At 34.3% G+C, this 17,027-nt stretch overlaps 1 protein-coding gene across 1 annotated transcript; it reads right to left on the bottom strand.

Annotated features, from left to right (window-relative positions):
• Nucleotides 1-202: 202 nt before the first annotated feature.
• On the bottom strand, nucleotides 203-6,356 carry LOC141592764 (armadillo repeat-containing protein LFR). The gene is made up of 8 exons (XM_074413572.1): nucleotides 6,063-6,356; nucleotides 3,613-3,782; nucleotides 3,358-3,497; nucleotides 2,988-3,241; nucleotides 1,610-1,715; nucleotides 1,381-1,519; nucleotides 950-1,077; nucleotides 203-608 (listed from the first exon to the last, which is right to left on the bottom strand). Exons 1-8 carry the CDS (start codon nucleotides 6,250-6,252, stop codon nucleotides 353-355), a joined length of 1,383 nt encoding a protein of 460 aa, XP_074269673.1. The 5' UTR covers nucleotides 6,253-6,356; the 3' UTR covers nucleotides 203-352.
• Between the last annotated feature and the right edge of the window lie 10,671 nt (nucleotides 6,357-17,027).

The raw sequence follows: 17,027 nt of genomic DNA, 5'->3' as shown, positions 1-17,027 counted from the left end.
AGAGGATCGGAACTCCAATTAATACGTGTGAGAAACAAAATATCGACAATATTTCACTTGTGAGAATAGTAGAGCAATCAAAGTTTTTAACTTATGATCTCAAGGTCACTGAAACTCGCATACTGGTGAAAAAAATCAGTGAAAAGACCAAAGTCAAAAGCCTAAGCTGATGGTTCCGGCTCAATCAATGATTTATACTACCTTAACAAGGAAAAGATAAGAGGCACTAGAATTAAATAGAAAATTTAGTACATTGCTGAACATTTTGCTCTAAGCTTTTACAGTGAATAGAATTATCTAATTTACAACCATTTCATAAGAAATCAAGTGGCTATGGAAAATAAGCAGCAAACTACATGCCCCATATTCCGCGAGTGATCCCTTGTTTGTTGCTCGGCCGTGATGTCAATTCATGGAGTATCCTAGCAAATGCATCAGCATGCTTACTTTCCGAAAAAAGTATCTCTGCGAATGCATTCTCAAATGCAAGGAGATATTGCCGGTTCTGTGGCTCAGATACTAAGTTTTCTATGATGGTAGACGCCTTTCGACAGATTTCTGGCACTGGATGAGGCGCTTTGATAACTTTCAGCAACCGATCTATAGCCCTGCAGGTTATTTAACTATACATGATTAGCGCAATCATTTAGAACCTAGGAATTCACGTAGACAACTGTTCATTATTATTGCCCCATTCTCTATAAAGATGCTCCTCGCTACAAGCTTTTACCAAATTATGCAAGAGAGGTCGTATTTATTTTAGTGAAAAAAAATTCAACGGATAAGATTGTGTACATCAAACCCCTCACATAAATCTTTGAGGCACTTGATTGATGTTGCCAATGTCGTCGTATCTAATGATCCAATGTTCATAAATTCACAACGCATTTTCTTCGCTAAATCAAAGATCAAAGTCTCACATTTAAACATGAGAGGAGTGAAATCTCACCATCGGTCGTTGGCGAGTTTTAGCCTGCAGTCCATATTAACTTCTGCGAGACTATAAAGTGCTCCAACAGCAGCTGCTTGTGTATCAGCCACTGGTATACTCAGTAGATCGACTAATTGCTTGTAGAGCTGCAGCAATATGTGAGACGATTATGTCAGAAACTGAAAACTCCCTAGACCCTCCAACCAAGTTATAAACTCCATGCCTCGAGCACAATAATTAAGGAACCTCGTGAGATGAGGAGGACATTACAAGTTCTGAAAAAATGTGAGGTCAGAAACCATGTGACCGCAAATAACAATATAAAGAAACAAAAAAAAATTAAGTAGGAAGTAAATTTGGTCAACCAAAAGGAGAGGAAGAAGTTTACAAATGTTAAGAGGAAGAAAAGGTTAAGCAGTAAGGAACATGCTACAAAGTGCGGACGAAACCTTAGTGGTAAAAGGAAGAAGAAATGGTTCATTATCAGGATTTATGACCAAACGACCAAGCAATTCGGCAGCAGCACAGTGCCATGCTTTAACTTGAGAATCAAGCATGCCCATGATGGCCTGAACAGCACGCTTTTCCCTGGTTTCAAAAACAAAAAATAATTTTGTAAGTAGATGCCAAATTTCAGCAATCAGAAGAGGTCATTTCATTAACAGGAGAAATGCTCACGTCATTTTGACAAATGAAGGTTTTGACGAGCTGAAGACTCGTAGATCAAGCAATGGGCCCACATTTACTATTGTCTCGAGGGCATTTGTCACAAGTTCTTCATCCTCTGAAATTAGTTGCAAACAATCAAAAACAGGTTTGTAGAATATAATTACATCAGCAACAAATTCATAAACTACAACAACATCAGAGCCTTAATCCCAAAATGATTTGGAGTCGCCTCACATGAATCATCCTTTACAACCGTCCATGGTGAACGCACAACTCAAAATGCAAAAAAAAAATAGCAAAGGAAAAGTTAAAAACAAAAGAGGAGTGAAACATAATAAAAAAGTCAAGGTAAACTTATACGAAGTAGTTTTTAAAATCGAAGTCCGGATTTCTTTTATAAAAAAAATTTAAATCGAGAATAAAGAATAAAACGATTTTGAAAACCGAAGTAAAATTTAAAGATCCGGAATACCTTAAAAGTGAACCAAGTAAAAAATATATAAGAAAGTTTTTGATAAAAAGGTGTAATAAATCCGAAAAATCCGAAAAGAACAAATTATTTTTTAAAAAAAATTAAATAAATTCATAAACTAGTTGCAAACAAATCATACACAGCTTTCCTTCTAATTAATAAATCTTGAACAACTTCACTTAAACTTATGGCGGCTGGAAAGGAAAGAAAAAAAAAAAAAACAATTCCTTCAGCTCAACATTTTGAAATGTAGCCCTCAGCATAATTTTCACAAGACATAAATGCATACATAACAAAAGGGGTTAATAACAGTCAATAACATGACGAAACTGAGGAGTGAAGACAAATACCCAACTTAATCCAAACTAACTTTTGTATGGAGCTGAATTTCAGAGAGTCTAGATACAACTTTGCTGTCTGAGAACCCGAGGGATAGCCATACACTTTAGGTTAAACTAAAATCATCACCTTATTCCATTACACATTACATATGATGTAATTGTAGAACAAGCCAATAAACAAAAGGACACGAAAGCACACAAACATTTATTAGACACACTATCTATACTTCAAAAGGCACAAACACTTTACAGAGTATACGAGACCTTCTAAAGTGTGAGCCCAACTAATTCATCTCATAATTAAATGAGGAATACATAAGCATTTGAGTTGTTCTCACATGTGAGACTGTCTCTTACAAGACTCGCCATTGATCAAGTATTGTGGAGGTTTAATTTTTAAGACGATTGTGAGATAGTCAAATATAAAACAAGCTTTTTTTAATCCCTCCTGACGTAAGTGTGAGAAAGAATCATCTAGCATTTAGTCTCTTAGTGTCACTAGTGACCGAACAATAGTACAATACATCTCTAACAAAGAGCAAAAAGAAACTCAATATCCCATTATCGTTCTTACCAGTGTTCATATCTTCTACACACTGAAATATTGTTTCTAGGCAATGGCGGTGCTGGGCCATAATGATTTCGTTTTCAGGCATAAAGGAAAAGTTCCGAAGAATATTTGATGCAGCAACTGCACACTGCTGTTTTTCGGCCCTCCCGTCATCATCTAAATTAAAAAGCCCGTCCTCCTCAAACCACCAATATGTAGGACGAGGTCTAGCCGCCATTCTTTGCGATGAATCAGTGGCAGATGAACCAGTTCCAGCACTGCAAAATATTTCTTAAGGAATCATATAAAAATTCGGCCATCGAAATCCCTACATTTCTTCATCAATAATTAAAACGCTAACATGCGTATAGAGATGATATTAACAAGAACTTACATGGACTGCGGGTTATCACTGGAAGCCAATGCATCATATTCACTTCCAAACCCTGTCACAAGAGCATTTGCACCAAGTAGCCTCACCCGTCGGTTACGGGAAAACTCCTTTGGTACAGCTATGTCACGCCAGTCATCTATCTGCATAAAAAGAATAATTGAACTCCTTCCTCAACTTTGGTAGTCATATTTGGCGGTTACACTCCAGATATCCCAAATGAAAGCCAAATTAGCCTGAGTTAGTGAAATAACATACAATTTGAAGAAGAGAATCAAGTAATCCAGGTATCTTAGCAAGTGGGGTAGCATCTTTACGAACTTCGTCCTTTTCTTTGAATGCTAGCACAGTAAGAGTGTTAAGTGCCCAAGTAAGATCGCTCTTCAAGCCACTTTGGAGAGCCAAAACAATCCTCTTGTGATTTTGATCTGTCGAACAATCTCCTAGTGGTGGTTAGCTCTCTTAAGAATACACCAGCAAAAAGCACCAATAGGGACAAACCAACAGACATATGTCATTTTGAGAACATCGACAAACTCAATAAGTTCCCGTGACTAGTCACTGTGAACGCCTCTCTTCTGGTTACAATAAAAGAAACTAACGAATAGACCTTGCTTAAGGTTTTGCTATTCAATAATTTTGTGCATCAGAACAGCCAAGCAACAAAAATGCAGTAGTAGCTGAGAAATTATTGACAGAAAGGCCACAAAAAGTAGTTTTTCTTCTATTTAACTAAGAATTTGAATAAACAGTCATATATGGACAATGAACTAATCGGTAAAAAATACTTCTTTCACCCTAAAAAGATTCATGTCTCCATTTGGTTTTGACTCGGTAAAAAATATTTCTTTCACCCTAAAAAGATTCATGTCTCCATTTTATTTTGACTCCCAGGGTGACTGATTGCTTTGTATATTGGTATGATACTAAATCTTAAATGCGACAACTTACCATGAACAAGTTGTAGAAATTTTAAATCTCAGAAGGCCTAACAAGCTCATTTCATTTTCGAGGATCAATAACTACCAGGTTTGACGCAAAGTAAAATGCTTTTTCCAGTAGATGAGGACCATCAATGCAGAGGAGCATACTTCCCGGGTACATGAAGGGTTTGAAATTCATGAGAGGACAAAAAAAATGCGAACTTTGACCCAAACTCCCAATTGTGACAATCGGGGCAACAATTTTGTCAATTGCAACTGAATAATTCCAATGGACTGCTGTCCAATATCAATCTTTCACCATGTGCACAGTGACTTATACATTACAGTTATTCTTCCATCAACTGTGTCGAACGGTCTCCATGTACAAATAAAGCGTAGTATATTGCAAGGTCTACATTTTCGTAAATAATGGGAAGTCGGAGTTGGGGCATTCTTACAATGCCAAAAAAGCACCATCACTATAATAACATCTAGATAACAAGGTACCATTATTTAACTAGAGCAACTTCACATCAAATTTAGCAGAGCTTGAACCTCTTCAAAGTGATGCTAATAGGGCTAACAATTCAACAAATTTGAAAACAAATAAAAAATAGTTCCCAAAATCTAGGTCAATAATCAGTAACTGCTACAGGAAACTCGACCTAATGCAGAATTGCAGATCACTACAGTAGCAGATCTAGGATTTACAATTAGTTGGAGAAGTTTTCAACGGGAACGAACATTAACGAACACAAACTATAGAATAAGACGGTGTTACAACTGATGAAACTCCTGAATGCCATAACCCTATCAGGAAAGAAGCTTCCAATAGCATTAGGCTATTAGTACTTTTAGGGTATGTTGGATTGAGTGATTTGAAGGGAAAAGAAAGGGAGGGAGAGTAGGGGATTTAAAATCCCTTGCTTGGATAACAAATGAGGGTGGAGAGAAATGGAGGGGAAGAGATTTGGAGGGATCCAATTTCCCTCCTTCAAGCCTAATCAAAATCTCTCCACAATAGGCAAGACTTGGAGGGAAATTGTATCCAAACACTCACACTCCATTCCCCCTCCCCTTCCCTTCTCTCTCTTTCCCTTCTCTCCTTCCCCCTCCCCTCCCTTTCCCTTCACTTTTGCTATCCAGATTTAGAGATTTTGAGGGAAAAGAAAGGGAGGGAGAGTATGAAATTTAAAATCCCGTGTTTGGATAGCAAATAAGGGTGGAGAGAAATGAAGGGAGAAGGATTTGGAGGGATCCATTTTCCCTCCTCCAAGGCAAATCAAAATCTTTCCACAATAGGCAAGATTTGGGGAGAAATTGAATCCAAACACCCATTCCCCATTCGCCATTCCCCCTCCCCTTCCCTTCTCTCCCTTTCTCTCCACTTTTGCTATCCAAACAGACCCTTAGTTGACACTCATCCCGCACTTGCATAACACGGCCCTTAATCGGTTAAGCCCTTGTTGATTACTATCAGTAAATGAATTATTTAATCTACAAAAGAATCGTTGCACAGTGTAAAACCGTCTTACACAATAATTACCGACTAATGAAATAAACTAGCCTATAGTAAAATCCAAAAGTTTCTAAAGAATAGCTGACAATGTAGAACCGTCTCACACAATAATTACCGACTAATGAAATAAGCTAGCCTATAGTAAAACCTAAAAGGTTTGATATTTTCACCTCAGGGCGACCGTCCCAGCTAACCCCTAGTTCCGTCACTAGATTAATATAATAATATTAAAAAAGAGGGAAAATGAGAGAGAGAAAAAGACGGACCAGCGAAGGAACTGTGGACCTGAAAAGTGGGACCGAGGAGAGAGGAAGGTGCGGCGGAATCGGCGGCGGCAGCGATGGCAGAGACGGCGGAGCTATTTGTTAAACTTCCGAGCGGACGGCCTCTCTTCACCGGCGGTGCGGTGGCGCCACCGCCTGCGCCGCTTTGTTTAGCGTGCTCTCTCTTCTGCATTATTTCTCCGATTTTTAAGTTGTCGCTATTCCGTCTTTTTTTGTAGAGGTCTGTTTTATGTTTAAAATCTTTTCTATATTCACCGAAAAAATATTATTATGTTTAAATTTTGAAGAAATTGTTATTTTGTAAATTATATTTACTTTTTAAATTAAAAAATAATTGTTATGTTATGTTATTTTCTAGAGTAAATTGTAACTAATTTCTTTAAAAAAACAATTGTTTTAAATTATATACTCCCTCCTATTTTAAATAACCCTCCATATTCATGGGAGCACTAGAATTAAGGAGATAGATTAAAATAAGTTAAAAGTATTGTAGTGGGGTTAAGTAATTGGAGAGAGAAAAGTTATTGTGGAGTATTATTATGGGTGGGATGATTAAAATAAGTATTGTTGTGAGGTAAGTTTTAAAATAAGTATTGTTGTGGGGTGAGATGGGGTATTGTTGTGAGGTGAGGTGATTAAAATAAGTATAAAACTTTACTAAATAAGGAAATGGGAAGGTATTGTGAATAGATGAAAAAAGCAATTGAGAATGTTATGTAGAACAGGAGGGAGTTGTAACACCCCCTCATACCAAGGTGCCTTACCAGGACCACCCTACCATGAAAGTGTGTTACCATCTCGGTTGCCCGAGGTTAGTACATATCACAAGCGTCTGAACTGAGCACATTTATTAAAATACTGTAAAGTATAAAGTTTACAACATCCAAACCCAAATACTGTTTTAACAAAATACAACTACAAAGTCTAACAATAAAGGAAATCCAACTAAGACTCAGACGGTGATGTTATGACTCGTGATGACAATTCTCCCAAGACAGTCTCCAAGCTCACACTAGCAATACCTGTCAAGCCTGCTCACCATCCCCGAATGGATCACCGCAGATTCCACAAACAACAACGGGGTCAGTATTACTCAAATATTAAGACAACCAAACGGAGAAAATCAATTGATCATCACCAATTCCCAATCATCCAATCTCACACAGAAACCGACTACACACCGAAGTGTGTAGCCCTGCTAGATTACCCATCGCAACAGGTAATCCTCGCCGCCAGTGGGTGACCGCAGCCGATCCCACCTAGTCCAGCTCCTCAACGAGCGACAACAATCCCTGTCCCTTAATGTGCACATCCCCTCCCGTGGCGGGCTCCACGGAGGGCGAACTAGAGTGTGAAGCCACTCGCGCAAGTGACTCCACCACAATCACAATCACAATCACATGACATCACAGCCATCTCAATCCCCTCACACCAACATCGTCACAACAATCTCCATACTCCGATGATCGACAGATAACAATAATCACAACAAACATGTCTTACAAAGAACAGTAAACTGAGTAGGGAAATCCTACCTTAGCAATCAACAGTGGAATGAACTCGAATACTCAGAAAGGCTCCTCTACGAAGTCTTCTCCTATACCATAATCATATAACACAATTACACAATGCACAACCCTCATATTCCCAATTCCGCAAATATACAGTAACCTCAACGAATACGAATAACATATAATTAGAACTTACCAACAGTAGGATGAGGGATTATACGCAAGAACTCCGAAGATCTCACACACAACAAAGCTATGGAATGATTAGGGAGTGATTTAGGGAGAGATTAGGGTTAACGTAGAAATGATGAAGTTGAAATGATGTTTTTGAAAACTGACGTGGGATATAAAATAATCTTAAACACTCCCTAATCAAACCGTCAAAATAATACTCGCCAGACCGAATACTCGGTCGAGTAAAGTTATACTCGACCGAGTATCCTCTACTCGGTCGAGTATTCACTATACTCGGCCGAGTATTCATCGGCAGAACCAAAACAACTCACAACAACAGCACTACTCGGCCGAGTAGGCTCTACTCGGTCGAGTAGTCACCAAAGAAAATCCGTAGTGTTACAGGAGTAGCATTTTAGAAAAACGTACGAGATCGATTAGTTTCTCCTCTATGGCTCTATATCATGGGGAAAATTGTTGATTTTTCTAAAACATACAAAACAAACCATCTGCCAAAAGAACTAACGTACAAGAGTGCTTGAATATTGAATACTTTATATTTATTCTATAAAAGTATATATGGAGAAACCAACTTTAATTTTCGATTAGTAAAATGATACAAATAAATGAAAAACAGCTAAAAGTTGGATGCTGCCTCTACATTGATCAGACCATCTATGCATTTGTAAACAAATGAGTTTGATAAACAAAGCCTACATGAATTAGCTGACCTAAAAGTTTGATACGAATCATTTTAGCCAAACACCAATTCTTGTTTGAGACCTTAATTTAAGACGGATCTCACCGGCTTAAAATAAAGGGGAAAAATAAAAGAAGATTATAAGAGGTCTTAATTTAAGATGGTTTTAAACAAGATTAACTGAGTAACTGGTAATAGCGGAACCAGGAATGAAATCGATCTATGGCTAAATTTATAGACAATTGAAATGTGTTGGCCAAAAACAAATTCAATTCGTTGGTAGATCCATGTATGGATTTTCGGGTTTTGGGGTTTTCCTTCAATTGCATCATTTCACTATGTAGACAAATTATTATACTTTTCTCTGGCACTTTCACGTATTATACTTCCTCCCACTTATGTAAATATACTAATTATATATCTTGTTTAATTGCTTTTAAATACTCGTATTTTATACTCCCTCCCACAAACTGTCAAACTACCTCGTATAGCCACAAAGCTACAGCACAAGACAAAGAGTAGAGGGTCTGACGATATGTAATTTTCATGATTTTGATATACTGAATGTTTCGTATAAAATTGTTTTATCACCAAATATATTGATATAACCATGCTTTTTATATACTTTATATTTCATGACAATGATGGGAGTCAAATCAGTCAATAAATCTTGATTTCTTTTGATATATGAACAAAAATAACACAAAAATGTAATACCTAGCTACTTCATCCGCATCCCTTCACAGCTTCACTTGCTATTTGTGTTGCTAATTAAAACACTATCCTAATAGAACCGTTGCCTACCTCAAGAAGAGCAAATAGGCTCAATCTCCCCCACAGATTAAACAAGGCAACAAATAATTAGGTTGTTATATAATTATCAATTCAATTAGCAAATAATATATAATTATCGATTCATTATCTCCATGGTACGATTACATTTGAGTTCAAAAGAATGATATTTCAAACTTCCAAGTTCCAAGTAATAGTACGAAGTACAACTTATAACGAGCTAGGTTCGAAATGAAAGATATCCCTCCGATCCCTACCCAGGTCAAGTTTCAAGGTTCTAAAAAGAATGATGTTCCCTTAAAATTCAAATTTGTCACCGACTCAAATACAAGATAATATTATTATCATCATCATCATCATCATCCAGTTTTCCAATTATTGAAGGAAAAACATTAAGCATAGGAAAAATCACTTGTAAGTAAATGATTTATTTAATATAACTCTTATTTTATTTTATTAATTTTAAATTTGGACGTGAGTGGTACTTTATACGGAGGATATTACATTGTTGGCTTGTTGCCATCATCTGCACTATCACATGTTTTAATCAAGTCAAGAGTCGTTGACTAACATAAAAAAATAGTAAGTCAGGGTAGTGTGCCCTAAATCGAGCAATGAACCTCTGCATGCGCTTTCAAATTAAGGTGGAGGACTTGCTTAAAACCATCTTACCATTTTATCCTTTGGAGTTTCCTTAAAAACAAAAGAAAAAATATATATGCATATCAATCTAACATCTGCACATATATAACAGTTAATAGACTATACCTCCTGTGGTATAGTATTAATATACAACCAAGGCTAGTTTAGTCTTTTCCATCCCTAATTTTTATTTTCCTAATTTATGTAAAACTAAATCAAAAATTTTGCAACTAAATGTTCAACGCAGTCCAAAATTTTCTCCCTCTCTCTCTCCATATTTTTCTAATCGATTTCAATTATGCAGTTACTCAATTATCTTTTCCATCAATATTATTTTTTCATCTATAGTAATTCACAATCTTTAATCAGAATCAAAGATCTATACAAGAGTTAGAATATATGGATGATGAAGTTTTTACGGTGGATGATTAAAATTTATCACCAGCAATAGAGAACGGAGTTTCTAAGGAATTTGGAATGTCAATGAAAATTGCTGCTTTTAATCAAGTATCAATGAATTTGAAAAGACAACTAGATGAGAAATCTCCTTATCAAGGTAATAATCGTTAGTTTTATGTGTTACGTCAATATATTTGTACTGAAACTTAGAATTTTCGTCATTAAATCCATGAATTTTTGCAATGGTATCTCATAGAAGATATGATTTGCGTCAATTTTACAAGGCTAAACTAGCTCGATAAGTCTGTTGAAAAGCTCGTTATTTTTTCGACTTTGAATATATGTTCGGCTCGATAAGTCTCTTGAATAGCTCGTATAGGTTGTGAGTTTTGCTCTGTTTGTTTGATATATATTAAAATTTTAATTGCTTGATAAGTCTGTTGAATAGCTCATTAATTTTTCGACTTTGAATATATGTTCGGCTCGATAAGTCTGTTGAATAACTCGTCTAGGTTGTGTGTTTTGCTCTGTTTGTTTGATATATATATTAAAATTTGAATAGCTCGATAAGTCTATTGAATAGCTCGTTAATTTTTCGACTTTGAATATATGTTCGGCTCGATAAGTCTGTTGAATAGCTCGTATAGGTTGTGAGTTTTGCTCTGTTTGTTTGATATATATTAAAATTTTAATTTTGTTCGGGAAAATTACATGGCAGCTCAATAGGTTACTAGTATTGCTCATGACTGTTTGATATATATGATGATTTTACATTTGCTCGGTAAATTTACATGATAACTCAGTGGGTCGGTGGTTTTTGCAATTGGTTTCATAGTTTTGGCATCATACGTTGTATAAGATACTAGTAATTCTCTTTTTTTTTTTTGCATCTTGTATCCTCAAGAATCAGTTGTGGACGAAGGTATTTTGGTAGATGAAACAATAGATTTATCATCACCAATGGCCAGTGAGACTTTTAAGAAAATTGATACTTCAATGGAAATAGTATTATTGAATCAATATCAATGGATTTGGAGAAACATTATGAAGCTATATCTCCTCGTAAAGGTAATAGTTAATAACTGTTTGTTTACTCAATAATTTTATTGAATAGCTCAGTAAGTTACTTGTCTTGCTCGATATGTTTTGCGTATAATACATTATTAACTTAGCTCGGAAAATTTATATGATACCTCATTAAATCATAATTTGTTAATATCGTAAATAGACGTTGAACGGTTATTTAATCTAAATGTAATACGTCATTAATATATTTTTTCAGGTGCCAACAATTCTTTTTCTTGTGTTGAAGCTGAGCAATCGGAATTGATTGGGCGTATATTTGATTCAGACGTTGATGCTTATGAAGCTTATTCAAAGCCGCTAAGACTCGTGCGAGAGAAAGGGGAGATAGAGTCGAGTTGTGCCTCTTACTAATAATCATGGTAATAGCCACGTCGATCTTCACGATATTCTGATGTCGTCGTAGGATTATCATCTATAGTTTTTTAAACTTGTAATTTAACTTTGTTGAAACTTATTTAGTAGTAGTTGTAGTCGTTTAATTCAGTGTGTTTGTTTCGTATGGACACAAATTCTATTAGTTTATGGTTGTATTTATGATGAGATTTAAAAGATGTGTCATAGTCATGGTTTATTGCAATTTAGCGTATTAAATTACCGAGCTCGAAATCTTTCTTACGCAGCTCAAATTCTTTCTTGCGGTCTTGCGGAGCTCGAAAAGTAGTCATGGTTTATGCAATCTAGCGTAAAAAATTACAGAGCTCGACATCTTTCTTAAGTAGCTCGAATAGTTACATACGTAGCTCGACATCTTTCTTAAGTAGCTCGAATAGTTACATTAGCTCGAAACCTTTCTTACAAAAATTTGTACGTAGTCATGTTTATTTCAATTTAGCGTATAAAATTACAGAGTTCGAAACCTTTCTTTTTTAGCTCTAATAGTTACATACGAAACCTTTCTTGCAAAAATTTATACATAGTCATGGTTTATTGCAATTTTTAACGTATAAAATTACAGAGTTCGAAACCTTACTTACGAAGCTCGAAACCTTTCTTTCGGAAATTTGTATATAGTTATTGTTTATTGCAATTTTAGCGTATAAAATTACAGAGCTCGAAACATTTCTTACGAAGCTCGAAACCTTTGTTACGGAGCTCGAAAAGAAAGCCCAAATTGTATCATATAAAACTCGAAATCTTAGAATATGCCCAAAAAATACAGTCATGTAATTCCAATCTTGTACCTCAAACATGAAATAGTTATTATCTTAAAAAACAACATACATAGTTACGATCTATAAGAAAATTTCGTATAATAAATCACTTGGAGACTTTTTGAACTAGCTCATCGACCAAAGAACATGCTTTTGATTTAACTTCATTTCCCACATAGTTGACAATCTCGAAGGCGTATTTGATTCTAAAGTTATGCAGCGACTTGAACTTTCTTTTTGAGTGGGTGATAATTTGTTGATGAGTTTCACTACTTTTGCCGGAGACATCCTTGTCTCCAAGCGAGGAAACATTTTCAGATCATTGTCGTCGTCAGTGTCTTCTTCTTCATCATTTTTTGATCTTTTCAAAGGTCTAATAAAAAGAATAGACAAAATCAATTAGGAAATAAACTAAAACAAACCTAGTTTGTAGTATTAAATTGTGAACTCAAAATCTTTGCATGAAAACTCGTAATCTTTACACCATAGCTCTACATGTTTATGTAATTTCAACATTTTTACATAATAAATAAAAGATACTATACATTAAAGCTAATAGCTCAATAAATTGCACAGAAGAATGCGTGTGACCTGCAAACTCAATATGAGGAGCAAAAGAAACTCGAAGACCGAAACTCACATTAAATTTTAAACTCAAAATCTTTGTATGAAAACTCGTAATCTTTACACAAATGACTCTACATCTTTTATGTAATTGAACATTTTTACATACTAACTAAAAGATACTATATATTAAAACTAATAGGTCAATAAATTGCACAGAAGAATGCGTGTGCCCAGCAAACTCAGTATGAGGAGCAAAAGAAACTCGAAGACCGAAACTGAGATTAATAGACAAAAAATTCCATCTGCTTAACAGACGAAAAATTCCATGTGCTTAACAGACGAAAAATTCAATCGTGCCCTGCAAACTCAAATTAACATGGTTGTGAAGTCATAAGTTCATATGTTTCAATGTCAATGTAGTTGCTTCATTTTTCATTATTGATTTCCTATGTAATTAACCCAATCAGACTAGAGTCGTAATCTTCATAACTAGCATATAGACATAAAGTATTGTGCAGCCAATATTCCACTTATACTATTTTAGTATTTCATTAAAGCCCTACCAATTTCTTTGCTCGTAATTAAAAACGATTATACGCAACATACTACCATTACTGACAACAACCATTCATTGTTTATGATTTTTAATACAACCTTCAACCATTATCACAAAATTAAAATGGACCAGTTTCGAACAAGATGTGTTACTTGTACAATTTCAATTCGTTACTGATCATAAACATGAAAACAATCATGAAACATCAAACAAATATGGAAATTGGGGAAAACGGTATCAAACACAAAAATTAGGGTTCTAATAATTTGGGTAAAAATGATAAAATACATATCAATAGTACAAATTGATGAAGAACTTACCTTTGAATATTGTTACATGCATTCTTCCTTCTTGATGGAATTGTCAATTGGTCTTTTTTCTCCATTTTTAGGTTGAAGTTGAGAGGGTTTTTGAGTTTGATTTTGGGAGAGGTGTGTATCGTCTGATTTGTTTGAGGTTTAGTTGTTTTTTTTTAAAAAAAGTAAGTATTAAATTGGGCTGTGAGATGTAAAGTGGGCCTGTTGTATACTATTATCATACAACATGTTGTACAATGTTATTTGCGCATATATAAACCGGAACAACATTCAATACCTTATCATTTTCCTATCTTCAAGTTTTAACCTTTCTCCACTAAACTGGAACAACATTCAATACCTCACCATTTTCCTATTTTCAAGTTTCAACCCTTCTCCATTCACAAGTACTAAAAAAAAACCAAAAAATGGCACAATTACTTATTAAGAAACATGAAAAACAAAACACAAAAAATTAAGCTTTTATCTATTCAAATCACCCAAATCGTCAAGTTTTTAAAATCGGAGATGCCTATTATGGGAAAATTGAGAGTGAGGGTGGGAGAAGATTGATAATAAAAATCAATCTTTCTTCGGATACTTCTATCGGAGAAATCACAATCACTAAAGAACAAATGGTGTTCTTGAGTTTAGAGGAAGGGCAAGGAGTTCATCTTGAACCGTAATTTTCTATCTTCTATTATTTTTTTTTTTTTAATTCTTGTATGTATTTGTTGGTTACTGTGTCCTTTTGTAAGTTTCTATACTAATAAAATCTATTTTTTTTTTCTTTTTATTCATTAGGTTAAATGAGGATTTCACTATATGTTCAGCAATAAGTTTTAAAGCTTATAATCCTTATTTTGAAGACTCCGAAAATGCATCCGACATTGAGTTTGATGAGTCTGATTTCAAGTTCGGAGATAGTTTAAATAGGGCTGTTGCGAGTTACCTCGTGAATCATTTAATTATTTATATTTATTTAAATTTTTATACATCTCATTACAAGAGCAAAGTTCTTCTAAGTCCACCATATGCCTTTGAGTCCCTAAGTCTTCACTATAGCCCTTGGATCATCCAATATGGATGGTGGAGATTGAAACCAAAAAGCACAATTAACACTAATTTTCCACTCTCTCTCCTACACATTTTAATTAATCACTAACAACATAATTAAAAACTAATTCACTATATATATTTTCCACTCACTCACTTCTCTCTCATCTCACACATTTCACTACTTTTCTCTCTCAAAACCCCCCAAAAAAAAAACCCAAGAAAAAAAAACCCAAAAACCAAACAAATAAAAAACCCAAAAAATCCAAATAAATCATTTACTCATCCTTTCCTCATTCACCATCCACCTACCACCACCCACCGGACACCACCACCGCCACCGCCGCCGCCACCGCCGCCGCCACCACCACCGCCGTCGCCGATCCGACGTCATTTTTTTAATTTTTTAATTTTTTTTTTTTTTTTTTTTTTTTTAATACTTGATGTTTGTGTGTTCTTTTTATTTTTTTTTTGTTGTTTTTTTTCTCCTTATATCGTCTTGCTATATAATATTGTTTCAAATTTGTTAGTTTTTTTTATTTTAATTTTAGATCTACTAAAATAGATCAATTTTCATTGACCCGTTTTTTTTTCATTTCCGTTTTGTTTTTTTTTTTTCAATTTTGATGTTATGAAATCTTATTTTTTACTTTTTTCTTGTTGATATAACTTAGTTAATATCCGTCTTGTTATATATTTGCCAAATTTCGTATTTAAAATTTTCTTTTGGTATTGTGTGATTTAGGATCTATTAAAATGACTTTATCGGTTAAAATTACATTTTTTTTCCGTTAATATCACACTTTTTTCCGTTAAAATTACACTTTTTCGGTTAAAATTACACTTTTCACCGTTAAAATTACACTTTTTTCCGTTAGAATTACACTTTTTTTGGTTAAAATCACGCTTTTTTTCTGTTAAAAGTATACTTTTTTCCGTTAAAATTACACTTTTTTCTGTTAAAATTACACTTTTTTCCTTTAAAATTACACTTGTCTTCATTAAAGTTACATTTATCTCTATTATTAAAGTTACACTTATCTCTACTAAGGTTAACTTCTCAATGACTAAAGTTACGCTTTTGGACTAAAGTTAGAACAATTTGGACTGAAGTTACACAAATTTGGACTAAAATTACACAATTTGGACTAAAATTACACAATTTGGACTAAAGATACACAAATTTGGACTATAGTTATACAATTTGGATTAAAATTACACTTTTATGGACTAAAATTACACTTTCGTGGACTAAAATTACACTTTTGTAGACTAAAGTTATACATTTGTGGATTAAAGTTACACATTTGTAGACTAAAATTACACTTTTTTGGACTAAAATTACACTTTTAGGGACTAAAATTACACTCATAAAATGATAAAAGATGCACACACTATCAATTTTTACTAAGTTACACTTTAGCGGTTTTGACGGATATTATTTTGAAATTTGTAATTTTAAGGAATGTTTACGAGAATTTTGCGTTTTACGAGTTTAACTTGGTCTTTTCCGAGTGATTTTAACGAATAATATTTTGAATTTTTGTAATTTTATCACAAGTTATTGTAATTTAGCATTTTACAAGTGTTATTTTAACAACAAAAAGTGTTATTTTAGTCCAGGTAAGTGTAATTTCATTCCAATGAGATTGTTATTTTTAGTCAAGGAGAATGTAATTTTAGTCCGGAAAAGTGTAATTTTAGTCCAGAAAAGTATAATTTCAGTCCCTGAGAATGTAATTTTAGTCCATTGAAAGTGTAACATTAGTCCAATGAGAATATGAGAATATGACCAAGTCCATTGAGAGTGTAACATTAGTCCAATAGAAGTTGGTGTAACTCTAGCAGAAAAAGTGTAATTTTAGCGGAGAAAAGTGTAATTTTAACAGAAAAAAGTGTAATTCTAACAACAACAAAAAGTGTAATTTTAGCAGAAAAAGTGTAATTTTAGCCGAAAAAAGTGTTATTCTAGCAGAAAAAAGTGTTATTCTAGCAGAAAAAAGTATAATTTTAACAG

This window comes from Silene latifolia, chromosome 7 (genome assembly GCF_048544455.1).
Source record: "Silene latifolia isolate original U9 population chromosome 7, ASM4854445v1, whole genome shotgun sequence".
NCBI classification, from domain to species: Eukaryota; Viridiplantae; Streptophyta; class Magnoliopsida; order Caryophyllales; family Caryophyllaceae; genus Silene; species Silene latifolia.
The sequence above is the reverse complement of the archived record's forward strand: the minus strand, read 5'-3'. Positions and strand labels throughout refer to the sequence as shown.